Genomic DNA, 27,255 nt, shown 5'->3' with positions numbered 1-27,255 from the left:
ATGTTCTTCCATAATAGGCTTCTCATCTCCCATCACTAATAAACTTACAGAAATATTTTTCTTCTGTTAATTTTCTAGACATCCCTAGATATCAACTGTGAACATATCTTAGAAATACATCAGAAGGTTTAGAAAGCATTCATTCTAATTACAACTGTTATCATTTAAATGCAAATATATTATCATTTAATGTTTTTCTACAGCACACATTACCTTGTTTAGAAAAAAATAAGGTCTATTCCTGTTGAACTGGATCTCATTATGCAGCCTAGGATGTTCTTGAACATCTGATCCTCCTGCTTGTACCTCCATGTTGAGCTGGATTTTGAGGCATGCATCATAAACCCTGATTGTATGTAGTGTTGGGGATCAAATCCTGGGTTTTGTGCATACTAAACAAGAGTTCCATTAACTGTGGTACATCACTAGCTTTACATTAATTGTTAATAAACAATTTATTTTGAAAAAATCAATTAAAAAACAACAAGGAAACAATACAGTTTCCATTTACCCCAATCTGATTTTCACCAATGCTAACTTTTTACCTTAGTGTTTTATGATTATAGCAACTAAGAAACTCAAGGAGTTGTAGAAAGGAGTCAAAGGTTAAAAGTGCATACTTCTCTTGTAGAGGAACTGAGCTCACTACTTACCATCTATGTTAAAAACTCAACATCCTGTAACTCCAGCTTCAGGAGGATCTGATGCCATTGACCTCTGTGGGCACCTGCACTCATGTGCACATAGCCATACAAAGACATACATGGGTATGTGTGTGTATGTTTCTAAAACACCATATAAAAATGATCTAATAAAATGTTAAAACATTTCTGTGTACATCTTATTAAAATAGATTCATAAGTGGCAAAACTTATGAAAACATACATTATTAGAAAAGGAAAGGGAGCAATGGGAAATCTTACCTATTAACTCTTTCAAAGCCACTTTGAAAGAGCTTTCGGCAACTGGTTCAAATTCAAAGATTGTTTTGCCATATGTATGAGTAACCACATGTCTTCTTATTTACTAAGATGAGGAGAAAGCTTCTGTCCCCATCCCCCCGCCAAAAAAAACTATACAAGAAAGTACATAAAAGGGGTGAAACTAAACAGACAGTAAATGGTTATGTGCAGTATAATAAACATAAAACATGGAAAAATTTTGATAATGTAACTAATTTGTGTGATAATGTCATGGTGGATAACTGATAGACTTGTCAAAAGTCATAGAATTGTGTAACACATATAGTGAACAACAATGTAAATTATAGATTTTCACTAATGATTGTATCAGTTATAATGAATGCTCTCATGCTACTGGAATATATTAAGAATAAAACACATTATGCATGGGCAGGGAGTGAGAAGATTAGAACTCTGAACTATCTGTTCAATTTTCTGTAAATCTAACGCATTGCATTCATTATAATTTTTGGATATCTGTTTCAAAGGAGGGGTCAAGCGAGTTGATATGTTCGGAGAAAATGGCATGAAAGAAGTCAGACTTTAACAGTGTCTTGAGGACACGTTAAGATTTCCAGATTTGAAAAGAAACAGAAGACATTTCTTTCTACTGGGATTGAGAAATGAAAAAGGCATAGAGGACTCAAGTTACAAACCCATGAAATATAAACAAAATCAATGCAGAGAAAACAGACAGTTATTTAATGGAAGACAGGGGCCAAAGTGGGGAGGGGCAGAAATTCTGAAGTATAGGTATGGGAGCAATTTTAATTCATGCTGAGTCTTCAGTATGTATTCATTCATTCGCTTACTCATTCATTCAATAAATATTTAAAGACCATCTATTATGTTCCAGACATTGGTGACGCAAGCAGGTATTTTTTTCTTGCTAAGTTTACATTCTAGTGAAAAAAAAAAGACAATAACTTGCCTGGTATTTTCAAGACACCAGAAAACATGTCATAGCTAGATAGTGTGATTGTGAAATTTAGTATGTAAGATGGAAGGGATCAAAAGTATCAGATTATGTAGAATACTTGAATAAATAATGACTTTAGATTTTACCAAAGAAATTTTACCAGGGCCCCATTGGGATGTTTTGAATGGCAGAGTGACAGATATGACATATAAGCAGGGGTATTATTTCATCTGGGAAATTAACAAAAAGAAGATAAGAATGGTTCCAGGAAACCAGGCGAAAGAATGAAACTTGGATAATGTGCATTTAGTAAGAAATATTCTCAACTCTGGAAGAATTTGGTGTGGGATTGGGTCTGAGAGAAATCTGAGAAAAATGACACAGTTTGCACAACTCAGGTCATTAGGACCAGAGAGGAAAGATAATTGAAAGAGAAGGATCATAATTAGGGCTAAACTGTCTTGCAAGGGGGAATTTCAAAATCAAGGCATCAGAGTGAGACTGATTGAGACTACATGTCAAGAAGGAAAAATCCCAGCGTGAGCTGTAGGGTACAACTCAACCTCAGAAATAAAAAATAAAAAAAGAAGAAAACAAAGCCATAACATATCCAAGTAGTGAGGAAATACCAAATACTTCATGTCCCTAAAGTACAAGGGCAAGGAAGACATGTTTCTGCCTAGACAGTACTAATAGTCCAGTGAATAAATGTAAATAAATAATTCTAGTGCATTATATATGGCAGTAAAATAGTAATCATTTTACTTAGTAAATAGTAAGCATTCAGTACCTGATGCATAAGCAGTGCAAAAAAGAAACAGGAAGTATGTACAGAAGTCTGTAAGAGCACATACACAAAGTTCTTTCCAAGGCGTGTGAGGAGAATCGCAAGAGTTTTCATGATCCTGGAAATGGTGGCACATGCCTTTACTCCCAGCACTGGGGTGGCAAGATCAAACAGATTACTGTGAATTCGAGGCCCACCAAGGTTAAATAGTGAGGCACTGTCTCAAACGAAAATTTTAAAATAAAATTTTAATGCTAACCGTGGGAAACAGGTTTACAGGCTAGTAGCATCTCTGTAAATGTACAAGTTATACACGAATGTTATCTATTTTGTGTCAGACTTGGTGATGCATGCCTTTTATCCCAGCACTCTAGAAGTGGAGAAAGAAGGATAGGGAATTCAATAACAGCCCCTACTACATACCGAGTTCTGACCAGCCTGTCCTACAAGACAATCTGCCCTTAAAAACACTATCTTAAACTATTAACCATATATCAAACGTTACAATTGGTTTCTAGAGAAATGAAAGAGGTGAACAAGAAGAATGAATACAAATAACACACAATAATATGAAGAAAAGAGGGACCATGTAAGAACTAATGAGAGTATGCTGAGAATTGAATGAAAAGTTCACTCAGATATTTGCATTTGAAGTGAAATAACTAAACACTCAGCCTCTATGTAGAAACTTTAAGGGCAGAGAGAAGTATTACAATGGCATGAAGTCATGAAACTGTGTCATGGGACAGTGACATGTTTGAAAGCCCTTGGCAAATTGCAGATGTTACACTTGGAAGATTTCACTACACTGGAGTTAAAGTTAATGTTATGCTCCCACCTAACCTATAGTGAGATTTGTTCCCAGCCCTACTGGGTTCTTAATAGACTGTGGCTACTCCAAACACTCTAGTTCAACGGATCATTTCTGTATACTGTGACCTCAAGGAATATGGCCCTTGATCCACTGCCTTAAAGCTGGAGTTCCAACAGCATTAACATCATTCTGGCTGAGGCAGACTGGGAACTGGAAGCCCAACATGCCTTTCATTCTAAGGCTAGTACATATGCCTGGGGCAATTCACCCTTCTTGCTCTTAGTCTCACAGATAAGTCTTCCCTGTCACATTCCAGCTGGAACCATCCTGCTTCTGTGGTCACCTCTCCCACACCACAGACAGATTCATATCTAACTATAAAAAGGTACATCTACACGTTTTAGAGCCCATTGTAGCTGCAATTCCACATTTAAATTTTTACTTTGTGTGTGTGAGTGTGAGTGTGTGTGTGTGTGTGTGTGCATAAATGTATTTGAGTACGGCCGCACACATATGCCACAGCACAAGTGCAGAGGTCAGAGAGTAACGTCCCGTATCAGTCTTTGCCTTATACCTAGTGATAGGGTCTCTCTTTTTGTTGCTCGTCGCTTACCTGTGGATTTCTGGGGACTCAACACTGAGTGAGTGCTTACTTAGATTATATACAGTTAGAATGTATACAGGCACTGCTAAGGCCAGATTTATATGGATTCTAGGGCTTCAAAAATTAAGAATTTTGTGCTTGCAGGACAAATGCTTTAATCACTGGAGCCATTTTTCCAGCCCCACATTTAGATGAGCAAAATTAAATTTTTGATCTAGTCCTTTCGATTCCAATTACAATGATGACTTTATTTATTTATTTATTTTGCCTCATCGCAACTCAACTAGCACTTAATACAGTGTTTGGCACATGGTACACATTCAATGAACTTCACAGTTGGATGCAAGTCTTCTAGATTAACGGAACATGGGTCAGGCTGGATACAAGCCCAGTACAGAGGCCAGAAGAAAAAACTTAGACTTGGTTCTACCTGAAAAGGGCACAGAGACATACTTAGACAGGTAACATAATTGCCTTAGTGATTCTCACCCTCTGGTACCGAGCACACATAGAAGAGATAGAAGCAAACTAGCAAGTGTTTAACACATTCTTTCCATCTCTCTCTCTCTCTCCTTTATTTCAAATGCCAAGTATAAAAATAAAGTGTGTGGGCCAGCACTGTCTGAGAAAAAAGGATAACACTTCCTGAAGTCCTGATACACCCCACTGCCCCTCATAAACTACAGGATGTAGAGCAGTTTACTTTGCCTTAGGTTGTGTGGGTCTCAGAAGTCAGGGTCAATGTGGTTCCCATTGTTCTAGATCAAAGTGTGCTGCTATCGAGTTTATCACTTTTCTTGACCGCCCCTCCTGCTCTGATCTCCAGCTCAAGCAGGTCAATGCTACTATGTAGAAAAATCTACCCAAAGCCCCTCCCGTCCTCCCGGGCCCCGTTTTCGACACCTGGAGGCCTTATTCCACGGCCTCGCTTCATTAACTACAGAAAGGGTTTCAAGTCCCAGCCAGGTGACCAGAGACAGCGCGACCTGTCACCACCCTTTGCGCTTTCCCGCCTTTCAGCAAGCGAGTCAGCCGCCAAAAGGTCCGCCCTGTTACCCAGGGCAGGTTCCCAGGAGGGCGCATGCGCGTGCTCGGCGGCCCAGTGGGGGGAGACGAGGGCGGAGCCGAGGGGGCCGAGCCTACTGGGGGCGGGGCGTCTCGGGCCACGTGATGTCGTTTGACTGTTTACACGAGGCGCGGGCAGCGCCTCGGCCTCAGTCAGTCAGGCGCTAGGTAGCGTTTCGGTTTCACTTCCGGTGAGGGGCCGCGCCTGAGAGGGCGGGCAGTGAAGCCAACGGACGGCGAGCGCGGGCGGTGGCAGTGACGGCGGCGCCGCTGCCGGGGGGCGTGCGGGAACGCGGCGGCGGCGGCGGCTGGGCCTCGAGCGCCTGCAGCCCACCTCTCGGAGGCGGGCTCCCGGCGCGAGGACGGACGAGAAGATGGAGGAGCTGGTGGTGGAAGTGCGGGGCTCCAATGGCGCGTTCTACAAGGTAACCGGCTACCGGACGGGCCCGGTCCTCGGCCTCCTTCCCTCCCTTGTGTCCCGGGCGACGGCGGACAGGCCCCGCTGGCGCGGCGGGCGCGGCGGACTGGGGGTGGAGGGAAGCAGCGGACTCGGGGCCTGTAGCCATCCTCCGCGCTCCGACTCCCGAAGCCCCAGGCCCCGGCGCCCGGTGGAAGGCGAAGGAGCGCCGGGAGCTGAGGGCCGTTCCGTGCCTGAGCTCGATCAGCGAAGCGCGAACGCAGGGACAGGCGGTCCGGCCCTTGGGCCGGTGCCGTGTGGGGTGGCAGCGGCTTAGTCCTGCTTTCCCAAATGATCTTCGCAGAGGGTTCCGGGCCTGACACGCGGGGAGCCGGGCGGGAGCCGGTGTCTCTGCCTGGCCACCCCCTGCCTCGCCTGGACGGCTGCTGGAGTCTGGCTCCTGCTCTTTGCTCCGCGCTCCAGACTTTGGAGAGCTCCCCTGTTCTGGGCGAGGGGTGTGGAGGGAGGAAGAAGGGGTAGTAGTCAGCCGGGAGTCACAATGGCAACTGATTTTTAGTGGCCTCGCTTTGTGAATTCCGAGAAAGGTTTTTAGACCTAAAAGTTTCTGGAAGACCATGACATCTGAGAGAGCCACGGCCTCCTAGCCTCTTTCTTACTGGGAGAAATTCAGGGATGCCCATGGGTCCGCTTTTGGAAATATTAACAAGTCTGCTTACTTAAAATTTTTCTCTGTGTTTAAGTTCTCAAGGACCCGAATGTGTGCGACAGAACTTCAGGAAATTAACAGGGACTATATGATTGCTAGTGAATTTTACCAAGACTGTTTGGAATATTTGTCTGTGCTCAAAGCAGAAGGAGTGTATTCGCTTTGACTTTTGCTATGTTGCACTGGACTATATTGTTGAGGTTTTAAACAGGCGTTCATGGAATTACCATTTTTAAACCATTGAATATCAGGTAGCATCATATGTTTTAGAAGGAACCTTAAAATCTTTTTATGTAGCTGTAGTATGATGGTTGATACTGCATAATGTAGATCTAGCAATATTATAAATTCTCCTTTCTTGAATGTTTATAACCTCTGTAAGGCCCCACCTCACTAGAATATTTTAGTAATGGGAAGCACACATGGAAGGGAGCATGGAAAATAGCTATTACCATTATCCAACAGTTTTAAGTTTATTGTGGAATAACTTGGACATTTCAAATGGGACATACTTGAGTAGACTCAGGAAAGTGACTCTAATAAATTATGCTTTTACCAAGTTTATGAAAACATTTAGAGAAAGATAAATTTCATGAACGAGGAAGACTTATAAAATACTAATTTATAGCAAAAAAATCCTTTTGTTGTATTGTAGGAGACATAAATAACACAGCATTTATGTTATTAATTTTACCGGTGTATTTATTTTCATTTTGCTGTAATAAATTTTTTTTCAGTTAGTTTTGGTTAGTTTGCATTCCATTTCTAGATTCTAGAGTGACAGTTTTACTTGCTAGAGTTGGGCCACTGAGACACAGATGAGCAAGGGATAATAGTTAAGTAGTATTTTTGTTCATCTCTAATACTAGCTTAGATTTGAGTCCACTGTTAGTGACTTTTAATGAAGTTGGCTTGCCATCGAAGACAAGTAGCCCATCCTACTCTTGAAGGATTTATTGACTCCAGTAATTTTGCTTGCAAACTGACTGTAATATTTTTAAGTACTCTGTTTTTGCTATTAATTCCCTTGCTGTTTTTTTTGGCTTTGTTTTTCAGTGACATCTTAAGTTGAAGGTGAACAAAAAGAAATGGATTATGGATTATCCTTTTATTCCTTGAGGCAAAATTTAATACTTTGAAAAAAAATGTATGTTGAGGAATTGCTATTGCGTTTAAGTTTATTTTTTAAAAACCATTTCAACTGGTCTGTATTAAGGGAAGGATATTATTGTCTGTACGAAATAGGTTTAAATTTTACATCACTTAGAATATTGGCTGTGAGCAGAAAAAGTAAAGTGGAAGCATGCTAAGCTGCTTTCTAGTGAAATAGATGACAGAGAAATAATAACCGTTATAGAAAAACTGAGGACTTCATTCATTAAATTGAGATAAATAAAAATTTAAAGCCAAACAAGTCAGATTCAGTATAATTGAATTCAGTTTTGATTTGCTTACCAGTACTACGATATTCTGAAAGATAGTTGCACCTTAAGTTTGCAGAATAACTTTGTAGAACATGCTAGAAAGATTCTTTCTTTAAAAGATTCCAAATCCACAAAATATGCTTCTCACAACCTAAGGGCCAACCAACTCTACTTATTTTGGTTTTTTTTTTCAGTGTTTAAACTTTTATTAGATTTATTTGGGACTGTGTGAGGTGGTAGGTGCCTGTGTCCATCCCATGTCACACTTGTGTAGATTAGAGGACAACTTACAGAGGTTAGCTGTCTCTCTCCACCATGTGGCTAATGGGGATAGAACTCAGGTCTGCAAGTCTTTACCTGCTGAGCCATCTCAGGACCAGCCCCCCCACTCCTTTTGGTGTTTATTTTTGAAGTTGAAAGTTAGATTTAGTAATCATTAGAACTTCAGTTTTTAAGCTTTGATGTTTCTTTAACCTAGTAAAAGTTGGTCACATGTGCCAGTTTTTGAGCCCTTCAGGCATGTTATTTAAAATATGAAGACACATTGATTTCTGTCTTTCAAGATCTTTACAATCTTTAAATCAGTAATGTTGCAATACATTGCAATATTTCTTTATTCTAATAACATCTGCCCCTATGTAGTTATTTTTTTGTATATTACAGTTTTGTTGTGTGTTGCAAAGAGGAACTGCGGGCCACTTTCCCGCCACCTGACTAGCTTTACCAGAAATAATTACATGGAAACTGTATTCATTTAAACACTGCCTGGCCCATTGTCTCCAGCCCCTTATTGGCTAACTCTCACATATTGATTCAACCCATTTCTAATAATCTGTATGTCATCACGAGCTCATGGCTTACCGGGAAAGACTCAGCATGTCTGACCTGGCAGCTTCATGGCGGGCAGCTCTCTGTCTCTTCCTTTTTTCTCCCAGCATTCTGTTCTGTCTACTCTGCCTATCTAAGCTGCTGTCCTATCAAAAGACCAACGCAGTCTCTTTATTTAACCAATGAAAACAACACATAAAAAGAAGACTCTCCTACATCAGTTGTGTTGAGAATGATAAATTAACTTCACTTTAGATGTAGAATGGGTACCATTCAGATGGGAAACTACTCTCTATACAAAGATTTCTAAGTTTTGTATTCTAGTATGAAAATTAACAAATCATGTTGGAGACATATAATACAAAACTTTTTAAAAATTATGTTATGGTTGTTGATGTGAAGGTGTCAGATCCTCTGGAACAAGAGTTACAGACAGTTGTGAGCAACCATTGGAAAATGAACCTGGGTCCTCTGCAAGAGCAACCAGTGCTCTTAACCTTGCTGAACTTATCTCTCCAGCCCAATACAAAAGTTTTTAATTTCAAATTATAATGGCTAATATCATATTTATTATCTGTAATTATGTAAATTCACAAATATATTGTCATATTATACTTAAATATCTTAGTTTTAAGCTTAGCATCTGAGAAAAGACTACCATTGGTAACAGAGTATTGTTACCATAGGTAGTAGTTTATGAATATACTATATGCAATACAGTCAAGACCTTTTTAATGCCAGGCATAGCAGCACACACCTGTAATCCCAGCACTTAGTATGCAGAGGCTGTGGATCTCTAAGTTCCATGCCAGGCAGGAATACATAGTGAAACCCTGTCTTTTTTTTTTTAATTCTTTTCTTGAAGTCATTAGGGCCCACCATGTGATTTTAGCTACATTGCTAGAAATCAATGCATTATCACAAGTTAAATTTCACAAGCTTTAGAAATTTATAAACCTGAATGAAGTACAAATAAATTCGCATTCATGGTTTTCTCTAACAGCCAGAAAACTTTGAGTATTGATGTTACTTTGAATGTTAAAAAATGATTGATGTAAATTGACACATTTTATCTTCCCAAATCTACATACTCTTTGTAAGATTTAATGTCTTTGTGGATGCAATGCAACACCTTGGAAATGTGCACTTTCCAACTCTTACTCCCATTCTGAAAATTTCAAAATGTTAATTATGTGCAAAATTGAACAGTGAATCCAATTTGGGAGTTCAGAGTCTGGCCCACTCTGGGAAATGATTGCTATCATGGTTATGGTCATAGTTACCAGGTATGGAGTGCTAAGCACTGCTTTGCCTCCATTACTTCTCCCACTGTTTTCATTTTCATAAGGATGTAGATGTATAGGGAGATGAGCTAAATAATTACTAATGCTGTCAGGGTGCTGAAAGTTTAGGATCTGGGATTTGAAATCAGACTTTTGACAATGAAATGATGAGATTTAGCTTGAAAACATTAAATGGATTCTATTTTCTGCCCACTTTTCAATTTCATTATCTTCGCTCATATTTGTTATTATGACATTGCCTAAGCATCCCATAATTACAGTTGTTCTACAGTGAATTTTAACTGTGAACACAAAGATGTCATAAGTCTCCAGTTTATGTATTAGTTTTCTTTTTTATTAACTCTTCTAGTTTAAAAATATCCTGTAATTTTTTGTATAAATTATTATTAAGGAAAGATGAAGTTACAAATCTTTAACCCTGCTGTGACATTTGCTAACTAAACCTGAAAAACTGTGTAACTTAATATAAACGGTATATAAATATCAGGAAAACAAGTTAGTGGATACTGTTTTCTTTGTTCTTATGTTGTCTTTGGTCAGGGCCAATTATATTTTTCTTAGAATTTGTGGAAGAACTGTTGCTAAGTTTTATTGTTCATTCCTTTACAATGTATAGGCACATTGCTAGTGCCTACATGTGAAGGGGGGAGAATAAAAACTCCATGCATTTATGAAACTTTGGGTTTGAATTGTACATTTTAAATGTCCCTGTACTATTTTCTAGGAGGGTTATTTTAAAATGCTGTTACACTTTCTCTGTATTACACATTCTATTACATGTCTCTACTGATAATGTGACATTTAAGTGGAAGAGGGCTGGCTACATTGAAACATTTTATAAAATGACCTCTTGTGTCCAGTTCTTTCCTGTTTAAGATACATTGTTGTTTTATATGTGTGGGTGTTTTGGTAGGTGCTGGGAATTGAACCAGGATTCTCTGGAAGAGCAGCCAGCGCTCTTCATGGAGCCATTTTTCTAACCCCTAGTATGACTTTTTCACACATCTTGAAACTTTAGATGTGTAAAGGAGTCAGGGGGAATAAAAGTTTTCCCAAATAGGGCTGAACTTTCTGTCTTTCATGTATCAATTTAATAAAGCAGTATTTGAACTAGATAGTTCTGGCTACGATGATGTAAACTTTCTCTTTTTCTCTAGTAAACAACCTTAGTGTGTTTTATCACTTTTTTCCAAACCCTAAAGTCTTTTGTCACTTTTTTTCTTCCTAGAGTCAAAGTAGCCTTTTAATATTTAGTAACTTTGCAGAACGATTCCTTTCTTTTTCTATATTATTTTTAAGCCACTATATGACCGTTTACACTTTCATTTACTTTTCCAAATAGCAGTCTGTAGATCCTGTCATGATTATGAGTGGTTAAATCTCATCTCTCCTTAGGGAAAACATTAGCACTATTGAGTGACTGACATCCTGTGGAGAACCTCAGTCTTTAGTCATCCCCTTAAGAACTTCTGGTTCGATAGCCCCATTAAAGCCTTTTTTTTTTTTAAAAAAAAAAAAAAAAGTATGGGGGAGAATTTAACATTCTGAAATACAAAGGCATTTATGGTTCAATATCTTTTATGAAAGTTACATATGTGAATAATTTTATTACAAATTTAAGAAGCTGGTCTGGGTCCTTTAAAAATGAGGTTCCCTAATCCTGCAGCTGTTATATGATAGAGCCAACTAAGATTTTGAGTCTGTATTTAATTCACAACAAAAATTCAACCTCTTAAGTGCTCTGATTTGAGTAATAACCCTACCTGTCAGATACAGTGAAGCACACTTCAGGCATTCATCCCTTATGCCTTTGAATATATCGCAGAAATCCTATCATCCTGTAGTTTTTACAAACACCAACATAGCATGATAGTAAAGAAACTCAGCAAAATGGAGTTTTCCAAGTTAGTTACTGGCTCTCTAGTGGAACCTAGTGAATGAATTAAGAGAGAGGCATAGATCAAAAGCATTGTTGGAAGAATTATGATGAAAGCAAGCACATAGGGATATGTGGAACCTGTGGAGGGAAGGTTTGCTAAAAGACCTTACAACTGACAGGATATATTTATTGTCCTTAGTGTGAGTGTGTGTGCAGACCAGAGTCCATTGGTGAAATTCCTTTATTCTACATAGTAATGCAGCAACCAGAAGGTATTACATCCCTTCTATATGCAAACAGTGACTAAAAATGACTGATTTTGAAACAGTCATGCAAATATCTATACATAGATAAATCTCATTAACTCAGAAGCACTGGCCCTGTGGGGATGTGATGATTACTCAAACGATTTCTGACACTTCGCCCAGAATTAAATTCAAGGTCTGTGAAAACATTTCTTTTTTCCATTTTTCCTTTCTCTCTTTTTCAGTTATACCATTTACAGCTCTTCTTTGAGAGAACCCTTCATTTTTTAGAAAATAGACAAATGTACTGAATGCATATGATTAAACTGGATAATAATTTAGACAAATAGGGAAAAAAGAAAATACAGCCATATAGTCATAAGAATAAGACTGACTTTTGAAGAGTGCTTTTATGGTTGGTTTGAAAACTTTAAACACTTGTAAATGCTTTAAATAAGTAGGATCTGCTACAATAGCCACTGAGCTATCCCTACCTCTTGAACACTCAAAATGTGACAGGTGAATGGGTAACTGAATTTAATTGAAATTAATTTTAATGTAGCTAGTCACAGATTACGTCTGGTTATCACATACAGCATAGTTTTAGGCAAAAACTGCTTTGCAAAGGACAATTCTTCACCCAGCAATACCAAAGTTCAGTTTGCTGACTAAAGAATTTAAAATTTTCAGTAGATAATGCCCTGTACAGACCTAGTGTTGTTGTGCTGTTGCCAAGGCATGCAAACATCACACAACTTTCAGCAAGGGTGAGGAAGCAGTTACCTTATTTTAGTAAATGAAGGACACAGGAAGTCTTGGTTTTAGTTGGGAGTCTAGTAATCTCCCCCAGAAATAATAATATTAACTTGGTATTAGCTATTGTGTGAGGACAAAGGATACATTGGCATATAATGGGTATCCTTTCCCTTCTCCAAAGTTTTATTCTGTAGTACATAAAATCAAGAACTTGAGTGAACAATTCTCACAACTTTTAATTCAAAATCAGTCACCTTTGTTGTTAAATAGTACAAACAAACAATCCCTTAGCACACTGGAAGCATGCTTGCTTATGAAATAGGGTACACTCTAAAGCATGTTGAGTAGTATTGAACTATAGTTGTTAAAATGTGTTATAGAAATTTTAATAAATAAATCTGGGAAATAAGCAAGATCAGATGGGTGGGAAGAAAATTTGGGTTTCTCATCATTTAAACCTGTAACTATATGGATGTGTGTGTGTGTGTGTGTGTGTGTGTGTGTGTGTGTGTGTGTGTTGTGCTTGCTTCCTGCAGCTTTTGGCCTCATTCCACATTCCTGTAACTCTCTGGAGTCTCTATTGTATCTTTGGCTTCACATTATCGTTCAGGGGTTCCTTATAGGGATTTTATCCCTGGTAACACATATTGCTTGCTTGGCCTTTAATATTTCTTTTGCGATTTGGGTTGAAATTTCCATAATCTTTATTATACCTTTAAAATCAGGTGAATCACCAAAGTGTGCTGCCAAGGCCATATTGGTGAAATGAACCCCAGGGAAATAACTTTCTCTGTTACTGTGTCAGCAGGGTTCTCTGGTGCTGCTGTCTTCTCAAAGGAACATTTATTGCTTGATTTGTAGATATCCATCCCACTCCCATACACAGATATCATGAGTAAAATCCTGTTCTTTCTTATAGTGGTATATTATTTGTATTTTAATAAATAAATCTTTCCTGAAGACCAGAGGCAAAGCTAAAGCCACTAGAGGTCAGGCAATGGTGACACACACCTTTAATCCCAGGATTTGGGAGACAGAATCAGATAGATCTCTGTGAGTTCAAGGCTACGCTGGGCTATACAAGATCGATGCAGAAACATATCGAGGTGGTGGTGGCTCACACCTTTTATCTCATTCCTAGGTAGTCATAGGCCTTTAATCACAGCACTAGACAAAATATAAAATGGGAGGAGAGGGAGGCTTAGTTTACATTCACCCAGCCTTGGTAGAGGTGAGCCTTCTCTAATGGCTTGACTGCTTTGCATTTCTGGTTTTTGGGTTGAACACAAATATCTGACTCTGGGTTTTTATTATTTGTACTACACTTCCTTCATTGTCTCAGCTTTCTTATTGACGACTTATTCCAGTCTCAAGATGCTTTTCATTGTCTATCCTTTTATTCTTGTTTCTTTATCATCACTGACCTTTTTAATTCATACTTTAAGAGTCAGTAGATTCCTCACCTTTCCAGTATATCTCCCTTACCAAAATAATATAGCACTGTCAACAAACAGATCTTTTACTTTTTGCAAAAGGAACATCTTAGGCGCCAGTCCACTTAATAGACATTCATTGAGTTCATTCTAAATATTTCCAAGATAATAGTGCATAAACTAAATTTAACTTAGTTGTACTTCCATTCTTACTTGAAACCTAAAAAGCAAATAGAAAAATAAGTACAAAGGGGGAAAGAACAATACAGCACTCATGGAGAAGTTACAGCTTATCTTTACTGCTAGGCGTGTGGTTCTGGAGTAAGCTTGTTAATTTTTAAAAATGTAACCTAAAGTGCACCTTATATTTAACAATGAATTGTATTGGCTAATGTAACTATCTCTTTGAGTTTCTATACTCTAAGGCAATTTTTCTTATTTATTGTTGTAACTGTCTGCACATTCCTAAAGCCTAATATATAGTACCTGGCAAAATAAATATGGTGAATAAGTGAACATCAGAAACTTATTTTTCAATCAAAGATCCATTTTATTCCATTTTTATTTTGTTTTGTATTGTGTTTTGTTTTTGTTTTTCAAAACAGGGTTTCTCTGTGTAGCTCTGACTCTCCTGAAACTTGCTCTGTAGACAAAACTGACTTCAAACTCAGAACTCAGAGATCCACCTGCCTCTGTCTCCTAAGTGCTGGGATTAAAGGCATGCACCACCACAACCTGGGCCTAATTTTATTCTTAATTGGTCTTTGTAATGGATTTGCGAGCTGCCCAGCAGGCAGGGGACAACAGGTCCCGCGATCAGCCAGTCCCAGGCAGGGCCTGGGCGCACCATGCAACAGGTCTCCAAAGGTGGCTGGTCTCCTGGGCGTCCCTGGTGGCTAGCCACGTGGGCGGTGGGTGGGCAAGGGGCAGACAGATAGGCACACCATGCAGATGGGTTTGCTGCAAGCTGCTGGGGTCCCGAAAGCAGCCAGTCCCAAGCAGGGATGGCACACAAGACCATGCGGCAGGTCTCCATGTGACTGTGGCCAGAAGGTGAGAGAGGCGGATAAACATACCATACAGAGTAAAGTTAAACATTTATTAGATGGGTTATGGAGGGGAAGAAAAAAGGGGAGGGGGGAAGAGAGAAAGAAAAAGAGGGAGAGAGGGTACAGGAAGAGAGTCAGTCGGGGTCTGAGGCTGTTAGCAGGAAAGGAGTGGGTATGACTTGTCTCTTAAAGAGACAGAATATTACAGTCTTCAAGCTTAAAAGTTAATTTGTTGTATTTTACTTACAGGCATTTGTAAAAGATGTTCATGAAGATTCAATAACAGTTGCTTTTGAAAACAAGTAAGTTTCTTGCTCTATAATCTTAATGTTGAAGACAGAATTTTTTATACCCATTCCTTTTTTTTTTCTCATTTTCTTAAAAATGAAGTCTGGTTTGAGTGTCTTTCCTATTACCAAACAAGAAGTTCTGAAAGAGCTTAGTATTAAATCAATAAAAGGCTCTCTCCTGCTAATGTCTTCAGAGTTCCTTATTGTATAATCTTGATCCTTTATGTTAATTTGATTATGAAAAAAACACATTCTTCTCTACTGTTAGCTGAGAGTTTAAATAGGAGGAATATTTGTAATTTTATTAAAAATTGAAAATATAGGATGTTTGCAACAAAACATGGTTGTAGTTTTATAGTATTTTTTAATTATACAGTTTGTTTTACCAGGAAAAATTATGTTTCTACTTTAGGTTATTTTCATTTTTCATAAATTTGAGTTAGTAATAATGACAGGTAATCTTTACTGCTTTTTGTTTCTAGAACATAAAACAATATTATACTTAAAGATCTAGGTATATGGACTGTGTGAAAAAGTCAATAATATAGATATTTTATTGGGGAAAAATCTATTCACTAAATTTGAGTACTAATAAAGGCCTTTTTTATTTAGTAGTACACTACTACTAAGACCAATGTCTCAGTTGAGACTCTGAAGTCATTATAAATTTGGTGCTCATACTAGGATTTTGCTAACTATGGATAGTGACATAGAGTTTTTTGGAACCACAACAATTAAGTACATCCAAATCAGGCTAAAATAATCTTAAAAATCTGTAGATAATAAAGTAGTATAGTGATTGTTTAGAATTTATTAGGGGGTGAGAGGGAGGCTAAAGTATAGAAGAGTTTCTGTTGTAGTGATAAAACGTTTCTACAATTCACTAGCAATAATTTTGTGTGTGTGTGTGTGTGTGTATATATATGTATATATGAAAATATATTAAACCCTATTGAATTGTACATTTAAATTGGTGAATTGTGTGGTTTATAAATTATATCTCAGTAAATCTCCCAAAATGCACTCTGTGGCACAGAGACACTAAACAGTAAACACAAATGCCTTGATTTTAAATATTAAGAGCAGATCTGCAATTCACTGTCTAGAAAAATCTGAAATTAGATTGTAAACAATACTTTTAGCTAGGAACAGGACAAAGTAGTAACCTTTGATGCTTGATATACATTTAGAAGGACATAGATGATTGAGAATAATCAACCAGGTTCCATGCTCTAAACTAATGATGTTAGTCCACAATACAAGTTTAAATAATAGAATACCTTTCTCTGAATGCCTCAAGACAAAAGTTCCATAATTGCCTTTTTACTTTTTTAAGGATTCATCATTACACAATAGACAACTATAATATCATACCTCTACTGAAGGAACCATTGATAATTTGTAATTAAACTCTTTATTACTTTTACTGTGTGCATGTATGTATAACTGTGTGTGTGTTTAGCATGAGTACAGATGTTGATTGAGGCTAGAAGTATTATATCCCTTCTGGAACTGGAGTTAGAGGCAGTTGTAAGTTGCTCAACACGGGTGCTGAAAACCATCTCAGGTCCTCTGCAAGCAGCTAAGTCATGCTTCCAGCCTTATTGTATTTATACTTTTATCTGCTTATTTTCTTCATTAGTAAAACACTGTTTTCCAAAATGAACATTTGGGTTTACTGCTCTTTGTTTCTCCTGTGAACTATAAACTATTAAGTGGACTCTTTGTTCTATTTGTGTGTTTCTATTTTGGCTTTCCATCTTAAAAAAAAGAGTATGAAGGAAGAGAAAGGTTCATCAAGCATGAAGTAAAACACACAGTATTTCATAGAATAGTGTCCTTTCATTTATGAAGAATAGCTTGTTTGGGGCACTTAGGTTTTAACCTTCCATATTTAACATTGAACAATAGATTTAAATCTCTATCTCTGTTTGTAAAGAATTAACATCATTGTCACCTCTTTGGAACCAAAAAAATTTATATTTTGCATTGTATGCTTTTACAAGTGAAATTTACAAATCATTTTGTAACATGTTAAAAGTCACTATCTAAAGGTTTAAAAAGAGTGTTCTGTTTTATTTTAATTACATTTTTTCCGATATATTCTTTTTTTTTTTCTGAGACAGAGTTTCTCTGTAACTTTGAAGTCTGTCCTGGAACTCACTCTGTAGTCCAGGCTGACCAGGATGGCTTTGAACACACAGAGATCTGCTCTCTCTGCCTCCCAAGTGCTGGGTTTAAAGGCATGCACCACTGCTGCCCAGCCCCATGTATTCATTAGTCACAGAGAGGAGTCAGTCTAATTTCATGACTAACGTATTTCCACATATTCTGAATTATTTGTCCTTTTATATGATAGTTCTTCTTTATAAACAGAAAGAAAAAAAGATAAATTAACATTCCTCAATTGTGTTTTACTAAAATGTCCTGTGTCAAAATATAGGCATTTTATGAGGCTGAAAAGGGTACTCAGCAGTTAAGGATGCTTGCTGTTCTTACAGAGGACTGAAATTCAGTTCCTAGCACCTGAAACTCTAGTTCTAGAGGATCTGTTACTCCCTTCTGGCCTTTATCCATTTACATGCACAGATACACAGGTGTATATGTAAGCACAGAACATTTTAAGTAAATCTAAAAATATATGTTTTACATGTGTTTTACACAGAACAGATCTCAATGTTTTCTTCCAAGAAAATTGACTGCTCTAGTGATTGAATCATCCAGTGTCTTTATAAAATTGTTGCTTAGTATTTTGTCTTTGCAAGTAAAAGCAAAATAACGAAATGACATTTTAAAGCTATTCCATATCATTTTAAATTTAAGAAATGTAGGCAATTTAATTGAACTCCTGTAGGCTGTCTCCATTGGGTTTCTGTGGTTTAGGAGAACCCCCACCAACCCAGTCCATGCTGATACATCATACCGATCAGCATCCAGCTACCTGAGGCAAGAATTGACCACCTCGTGGGATCTAAAATTTAAAGGGGGAAAAGTGAGTTGAGAATTGCTAATGTGCTGACTGCAATTTTGCTTGCGAAGTAGAGGACAGTTTCTATGGTTGATGGAATGTGGTCATAATTATTTTGCAAGTAGATTACTAACAATTGCCAATACTAATTTAAGCATCAAAAGAATTTCTATTGTGGACTTAGGTTTTAAAAGTCTTAGAGTTGAAATTATTAGATGAAAAACATTTTGAATAAGAGTTTTTTATCTGTTGTGTTTAGAGAAATTCTTTGTGGAAGCACAGGCTGCTATGCTGCATGTAGACTTTGTTAAAATGTCTGTACAATGCCATTATGCACCACTCAGCAAAAACTGGCCATTAGAAGGCATTTGCTTCTTTAAAACAAAAAAGAGTCACATTTCTTAACCAAAGTTAATTGCAACATGGTCACTGTTTCCATTAAACACCAGAAGCATATCAAATAATGATATTTTGTTTATTTGCAGCTGGCAGACAGACAGACAGATTCCATTCCATGATGTGAGATTCCCACCACCTGTAGGTTATAATAAAGATATAAATGAAAGTGATGAAGTTGAGGTGAGTTCCCCCAGCCATGAAATAACTAAGGACTGAAGGCACCTGTGTATTTAATTTTCTTGGATTTTTAAAATATATCTTACTTTTAACAGTATTTAAACCACCTTGAGTGATAGAGTTGAAGTGGGTATAATTCTTATGAGTATCCCTTTTAGTTAATGATTTGAAATGTTATATGGTACTTATATTTGACTATTTCAGCAATATTCAGGGATTATCTTGCTACTGTCTCAAGTTCATTTGCTCATTATTGTATGCTTGTCCCCATCTCTAAATCTTTGTTTAGATAATACTTTTTTCACTTCTTACTGCCCACTTTTTTTTTAACAAAACAAATTTGTAAAAATAGTTTTACAAAGGAAAGTAATAATTCTAACAAGGCATGATGATGGTATATGTCTATAATCAATCCTAGCACTTAGGAGGTGGAGACTGGCAGATTAGGAGTTCTTAGTTTGTTGTCAGCTGTATAGCAAGTTAAAGGTCAGTTCTACGTACATGAGATCCTTACCTCCAAAAACAAATTTAAGAAGTAATTCTAGAGTCAGATGTGGTGGCACATGCCTTTAATAACAGCACTCAAAAGACAGAGGCAGTGGGCTTCTATGAGTTCAAGGCCCACTAGGTCTATATAGTGAGTTCTACAACAGCCAAGTCTATGGAGATGGACCCTGTCTCAAAAAACAAACAAAAAGAAATAGTTCTATTTAATAGTCTAGTAACCTAAAATTTATTTTAGTAGTCATGAATCTTTCTGGTAAATATTTTTCAAACCTGTATCTTTTTAGATCACATTTATAGCCCAGATATTCTTTTGCGAATATACTGTGAACTACCTGCTCTTCTACCATTGAGCTCTTAGAATAAAAGGTGCTGTTGAGACTTGATCAAAATCATTGAATTTGTAATTCTCTACTAATTAAAAATTGGTTTTGTATTATATTTTACACTTATACTCTTATCTTACTGTTTTCATGGTCTCTTACCTCCTGCTTCACAGGCCTCATTTTGAGATCATTTTTCTCTGCAGGACTTAGCAGAATGCCCTTTTTTGTAATTTTATCCATATTCATATGTTATATGAAGAAAACAAATATTAGATACTTGTTAGAGGTAAGCAAAATGAGGTTAGGTCCTAAAATGCTACTTTTGTGGTCTGGATATGAGAGGCACATCCAAACAGGACAGTCTCCTGCCTTTTATGAGGTTACATTCTAGCTGGAATAGCTAATGTCATGACAAGTGAAAATCAAATGAAGGAAGAGAAAGCTAAATGGAAGATAATGCCAGGGCAGCAGTGTTATTTCAAAGTCTAGTCAGAGAATGTCTCTGAAGGTCCAAACCTGTGTTCTCTCTACAGTTTAAATGAAAAAATAGAATAACATATTTATTTGCCTAAAAATGTACTTAGTGTCTCCTAGGCTTGGGTTTTCATGAGATGTTAGTTGTAAATAGAGGTGTTATCCAAACCTAAACGTCTTTAGGCTGCTGGTATGTCTCAGCAGATAAGGGTACTTGTTTATCTAAGTTAGTTTCTTACATGGTACAAGAAAAGAATGAAATAATGGACACCTGGGGGATGTCCTCTGACCTCCACATGTGTACCCATATACTTACATCACCAAGTAAACAAATGTGTATGTTCTTTTTCAAAAATCCTCTTCTGTCATCCTCCCTGTGGCTGAAGGCTGTGTAAAGACAAATGCCAGTTTATTTAGTGTGTTTGTTTTTATGTCAAGTCTTTGGAGGAGTAAAGAAAACCATTTTTTTGACATAGTTGCATGGCAGGTAAGGTACAATGAGAAGCCTCATAAAACTTACCTATGGAGCTAGTGAGATGACACAGCCGGTCACGACACTTAAGGTTTATTAACACTTATTTGCTAGTGTCTTCACAAAAGATTCCATGGTATACATTGCAACTGAACTTTGGAGTGGTTTTCCAAGAGATAAATATTATAATTCTGTATGAGAGCCAGAAAGATTGCCAACATAGATTTGTTCTTTTTTACGAAGATGATTGAGCCAGAAAAACAAAGTAGCCTTCAGGAAAGATAAAATACAGGACCCTGGTGGCTGAGTGATCACTGAATGTAGTGAACAGGTAGTTGTAACTGGTATCTGCAACTTTGCATTAGTTTTACTTATTAGGATAAAACAATGTTATTTAAATGATTTCAGACACAACTTTGTAGCTCATTAAGTACTATAAAAGAAAATCTAACCATACTATGGATGTCAGCTTTTCTCAAGTGTCCATGTTGAGAGTACTAAATATTACTGACATAGAGAAAAAAAATAAGCAAAGTGCTTTTATTACTGAGTTCTTAGGTTGTTTCCAATTAGATGTTCTTGTCTAGGTCAGTATATAGGAACAGTTTGGTTTGAAGACATGTGGTATATGATTTCAAAGATGTAAGAAGTTTTCTTCAATGTGTGATGTATGCTGTTTCTGAATTGTATTAGTCATAAATATCTGTTTTATCATTTTTGTGTAGGTTTATTCAAGAGCAAATGAAAAAGAACCTTGCTGTTGGTGGTTAGCTAAAGTGAGGATGATAAAGGGTGAGGTAGGAAAATGCATATTTGTTCATACTATTTACATTTTCTAAACCCAGGTACTACAGTTTTATTTTGGTATCTATTTTTAATTGCTATTTAATTTTAAGTCATTTTATGACAATGTCTTTATTATAGATTTACTAGATACTATGTGTTTTCCTTGATTAAAAGTACTCCCTCCCCTGAGAGTTTATATTTCAAAATGACAGTAGGAGCTGGGCATGGTGAGCCATGCCCTTAATCCAGCACTCAGGTAGCTAAATCAGGAGGATCAGGGGTTCAAGGTCATCCTTGGCTGCATAGTAATACTGGGTTAGCCTGGGCTATTAAGAGTTTCTATCTCAAGAAAAAAGTAGGAAAAGTACATTTTTCTATTCTTTTAAAAATGTAGCTTAGAATGACTTTTGTTTATTTTTATTTCTCTCAGTTTTATGTGATAGAATATGCAGCATGTGATGCTACATATAATGAAATTGTCACAATTGAACGTCTACGATCTGTTAATCCCAACAAGCCTGCTACAAAAGATACTTTCCATAAGATCAAATTGGAGGTGCCAGAAGATTTACGACAAATGTAAGTTGATAAACAAAACATACTATATGAAAACATTTTGGGAATCGGCAATGCATGTACTTTTACAAATGTACATGTAAATACACATATACATTTGTAAATACATATGTGTGTGTATCCAGCTTACTACTTCAGAGTGTTCATTTTAAAATAGTATGTTTTTAAATTTAGTGAACTTTGGCAAGAGTAGTTTGGTTGCAGTAGAGAAGGGAAAAATCTTTCTTCCTAGTTATATACTCAAACACGTCTTGTATTTGTTTAAGCTTACCTTATATTTGGCAAAAGTGTATAATATACATCAAGTTCTCTAAACCAACTTTTTTCATAAGTGCTTAATATTTTGAAAATGACAAAATGATAATTCTATCAAAAGTCACGACTATGAAGTTTTCTCCTGATGCTTTCCTTTTTTTTTTTTTTGATAAAATATTTTCAGAAAAATGCATACTCGGCTAAAACCAAAGAGGTTTGGAAAAGTCCTGTCTATAATCTTTTATCTGGAATAATGTTAAACACTTCAGATAGAAGATTGATTTTTTTTAAAGGTGCATTAAATCTGATGTGAACTTCTACCGTAGATAAATTTCATATTCAGATTACATAGAAATCCTCCTTAATTTTAGAGATGATATATGCAAGTCATTGTTTTATGTTTGCTGCTCTCTTTCAACATACTTAGCTGCTTTACTTTTAAAGAAAAAAGCACAAGAGAAATTCAGACACCCCATTCATTGTAGTTAGTTGTGTTTTACTTTTTGGGGGCCCACTACCCAGGTCCCAGTAAATACACACATGGAGACTTATACTTTCATATAAATGCCTGTCCTTAGCTTGGCTTGTTTCTAGTCAGCTTTTCTTAAATTATCCCATCTACCTTGTGCCTCTGGGCTTTTTTACCTTCCTCTATTTATATATCTTTACTTCTTTCGTGTCTTTCAGTGTGACTAGATGGTTGGTCCGTGGCATCCTCCTCCTCCTTCTCTTGTCCCCTGATCTCCTCCTCCCAGATTTCTCCTATTTTTACTCTCTACCTGCCAGTCCTGCCTATCCTTTCTCCTACCTAACTATTAGCCATTCAGCTCTTTATTAGACCAGTCAGGTGTTTTAGACAAAGTCACACAGCTTCACAGAGTTAAACAAATACAGTATAAAAGAAGGCAACACATCTTTGCATCATTAAAATAAATGTTCCATAGCATGAACAAATGTAATACATCTTAATATTTCACAACATCCTGTAGCTTATCTCCATAAGTTTCAGTTTGGCCCATGAACAATTTTGACTTATGTGTAAACAAAATCAGGAAATACACAGAATGTAGTGATTCCCCTAAGTGTGGTTTCTTCAGCTATCTAACCCTAATAGCAATTCCTTTAGAGCATAACTGTTTAGCCAGGTGTGGTGGTACTTGCTTATAATTTCAACATTCAGAAGGTAAAGGCTTCAGTTACATAACTTCATTTAAGGCTTACCTAGGATAACATGATGAGACTATATCTGCAAAAGGGAAGGGAGGAATGAAAAGCTAGGGCTTGTGAGATGACTCTGTAGGTGTATTTGTTATCACATCTAACAACCTGAGTTTGATCCCTGGGATTCACATAGTGGGAGTAGATAGCCAACTCCAATAAGTTATTCCTTTATCTCCACATGCATGCCATGGCCCACATGTGCCCACATACATCATGTATATGCTAACACACACCATGCATGTACCCATACACATGGGTAAATAAATATTTTAAAAACAGTTAGGGGGACTCAGAAGATGGAGGTGATATAGATGCAGCGCCATGTATGAAATTCTCAAAAAAGTGTTAGCTGCTTTTTTACCCTTTCTTTATTATATCAGGTATTTGCTTTGACTATTTCAAAGATGTATGATAAAAGAGCATAACTTTTTATCAAAATCAAGCATTTTGCAATAAAAGAAATTTAGAATGAATCCTTGATTCTTCTTAGTGTAATTCTGTCTGTATATATTTGTGCTAGTGATTGATGATCATTCATGTTAATGATGAATATTTTCTATTTCTAGGTGTGCCAAAGAATCAGCACATAAGGATTTTAAAAAGGCAGTTGGTGCCTTTTCTGTAACTTATGATCCAGAAAATTATCAGCTGGTCATTTTGGTGAGTGTTTTGAATGGTAGTTTGGTTTATTCCATTTGGGACATTTGCTTTGGTAACAGTGTTGTTAACTTTAAATCACTCAGTCCATCAATGAAGTCACCTCAAAGCGAGCACACATGTTGATTGACATGCACTTTCGAAGTCTGCGCACTAAGCTGTCACTTATACTGAGAAATGAAGAAGCCAGTAAGCAACTGGAGGTATGTTTCTTTCCCTAGCACTGATGGTAAAGCTGTCCAGAAATAACTGTATAGTTCTCAAGTTCAAGTATGGGCAGCTTGTTTATTTACTAATTCGTATTTCCCCATAGTTTGGGAGGTTAAATTGTACAAAGTATAATACTAAAGTTTTCATGCCTGATGTTTTGAAATCACACAGCGGTCATGTATTTTAAGGAAATTTTGAATAATTCATTTTTACCAAAAGTTTATCAAAGCTGCTTTAAAGTGAGACAATGCTTCTTCTATGTAACATTGTTATCATTAAAGTACTAGAAAGTATTTAAATATCTAATCTTATTCCTTTCATTATGTATGTTTATCTCTGTTTAAAAGGGTATAGAACTTCTTCATTCTAATTGGTTGTCACTCTTTAAAACTCCTGTCTTCAGATTCCTGCCAGAGGCTATTTCCCTAACTTACTATTTCGTCTCTTAAGGTGCATTTTATCTACTTTTATTAATCCTTCAATAATTGCCATCACCATACATATATTTTCATTGATAACTATCTAGTACTTCCATCCATTTCTGTAGAAACTGAATGGATTTTATTTTAATGTACCAACTGAAGTAGATTTCTGACAAATTGAAGAATCCTTCATCATTATTCATTTCCTTAAGGGGAATCATCAGTTGATATAGCAAAAGAAAGGGGGAGTTTCAAATTGCAGTTTAAGAGAAAAGGTAGTTAAGGATGTGAAAATTGCCACTTTCCAACTTGATGTGTGATTGATGAACTCTTAGCAGGAAAGGAAAAATTTACTTTTCTAAATGATCACTAAAGTCTGATCAGTTTTTTTTTGTTTTGTTTTTGTTTGCTCTCATTCTTTCTTGATGTCCCTCATGTTCACAATTTTGTGGTTTGTTTAGTGATTTTCTTGTAACTTTTAGACCACAACAGCCTTCTTAATTTCTTTATGTGTATTAAGAAAATATACTCTTACACCTTGTCTTAAGCATCTAATTCTTCTTGAATGCTCTTTGCCATACCTTTAGTTTATGTGTATCCATAAATTATCAATGGGAAGAATGAACCAGGCTAATGAATCAAGATCCAAAACCGTGGATCCTTGGAAAATCCTAGAAGATTTTGTACACCTCACTACTATTATCTTAAAAATAACTTTTCTTCTTTTAAAATTTCTTACATTAGATATATTCATTCATTCAAATTATCAGGCGTGTTGAATAATGATAAACTAGAGTGCATGACTATTTTCTTCACTACTAATACTAAAGGGGTTCATATATCCTTATAAAAATACCCATTTTTCAACATGAGCCACTAATCTGTTTGGTTTTCATTAATGGCATGCTAGAACTAAACATTCAATTTTGATATGCTATGTAAAGACAGTGATTATCCACATATGTGGGGTATCATTGGAACTTAGTTTTGTCATCACTGAATATTTTAAAGAGTTCACCAAACTTGTGGATCCAGATCACAAAGTCTTACAGACTCTGAACACATGTGAAACCAGTTTGAGAATTCTATATTCTGTAAGTGTTCACTTAACTGATAAACTAGAAAATTTTAGATTCCTTTCCTTGGGTTTAGGGAGTGAGGAGTATGTTGTTTTACTGACACATTTCAGCAAAATATTAAGATCCACCATACCTGGTGATGCATTAAGAAAATGACACCATTTCTAGAAAAATTGCTAATTTATCCATAATAAAAGTACACGGAATAATTTTTTCCTTGAACATTGTGTTTTTAATTGTATTAACTTAAATTGCAGTGAGTCTGTCAGACCAAGTGAGCTGTTTTTTAATTGGGATTATTTTGTCTACTTCTTAATTATTACATTATGGATATCATTGAATAACAAAGGCAGCCTTGCAAATAGGCTTTCAAAAGTAACCTTGAAAAACTGTCAAGTTCTTTCCCGTTAACAACAACAAAAAAATGTTAGTGGCACAGACCTTCAGTAGCCTAAAAATAAGTTATGTGTGATTTTAAAATTAGTTTTCAAATAAAGCAGTCTATAGGACCCTGATATATAGGGTCAAGATAATTTACATGGCTGACCTAAATGAAATTGTCTTCATAATTGATAAAACATGTTAATCAGTTGTGCATTTTTCTTCAGAGTTCAAGGCAACTTGCCTCAAGATTTCATGAACAGTTTATCGTACGAGAAGATCTAATGGGTCTAGCTATTGGTACTCATGGTGCTAATATTCAGCAAGCCAGAAAAGTACCTGGGGTCACTGCTATTGATTTAGATGAGGATACCTGCACATTTCATATTTATGGAGAGGTAACTATTTCACTATATAATCCAGTTTGCCCACCCCCAATAAAACAAACAGTATTCCAAATGACAAGTGGTTTTTGTCTTGATACTACACCCACTCACCCCTCTTTATTAGGATCAAGATGCAGTGAAAAAGGCTAGAAGCTTTCTGGAATTTGCTGAAGATGTCATACAAGTTCCACGTAACTTAGTAGGTAAGTCAAAAATAACTTTATATATACCACAAAAATAAAATTCTGTACACATTTTCTCTAACGGTTAAGTCGAAAGAGACCTCACTGAAATGTATAATCAAATTGGAGCAATCTTTGAAATGTAACCTGTTTCTACAGTGTTTAGAAAATATATACTCAAAAATTCTATCTTTAGAAGATACACAAGAAATATTTTGTTAGTTCAAACCTATAGATGTCTGAAAGGATAAATTTTACCTGGCCTCCTCATAGTGTAAACGGAGACTGTTCTTTTGT

General features: G+C 36.5%; 1 protein-coding gene across 8 annotated transcripts in view; it reads left to right on the top strand.

Annotated features, from left to right (window-relative positions):
• The first annotated feature begins 5,384 nt into the window (after window positions 1-5,384).
• Fmr1 (fragile X messenger ribonucleoprotein 1) overlaps window positions 5,385-27,255 on the top strand; it is a 40,043-nt gene continuing 18,172 nt past the window's right edge. For 3 of the 8 annotated variants that reach the window (XM_048457487.3, XM_048457486.3, XM_048457482.3), the window contains exons 1-9: window positions 5,395-5,576; window positions 15,443-15,495; window positions 18,937-19,030; window positions 21,529-21,600; window positions 22,020-22,168; window positions 24,208-24,301; window positions 24,385-24,501; window positions 26,618-26,788; window positions 26,901-26,979. In XM_048457487.3, coding sequence (XP_048313444.1) covers window positions 5,526-5,576; window positions 15,443-15,495; window positions 18,937-19,030; window positions 21,529-21,600; window positions 22,020-22,168; window positions 24,208-24,301; window positions 24,385-24,501; window positions 26,618-26,788; window positions 26,901-26,979 — 880 coding nt within the window. In that variant the 5' untranslated portion in view covers window positions 5,395-5,525. Of the gene's footprint in view, window positions 5,577-15,442; window positions 15,496-18,936; window positions 19,031-21,528; window positions 21,601-22,019; window positions 22,169-24,207; window positions 24,302-24,384; window positions 24,502-26,617; window positions 26,789-26,900; window positions 26,980-27,255 lie in introns of all 8 variants that reach the window. The other 5 variants (XM_048457485.3, XM_048457483.3, XM_085684762.2 and 2 more) reach the window with 4 other exon arrangements.

Source organism: Myodes glareolus, chromosome X, assembly GCF_982192425.1.
Source record: "Myodes glareolus chromosome X, mMyoGla1.1, whole genome shotgun sequence".
In the NCBI taxonomy this organism is placed as follows: domain Eukaryota; kingdom Metazoa; phylum Chordata; class Mammalia; order Rodentia; family Cricetidae; genus Myodes; species Myodes glareolus.
The sequence above is the reverse complement of the archived record's forward strand: the minus strand, read 5'-3'. Positions and strand labels throughout refer to the sequence as shown.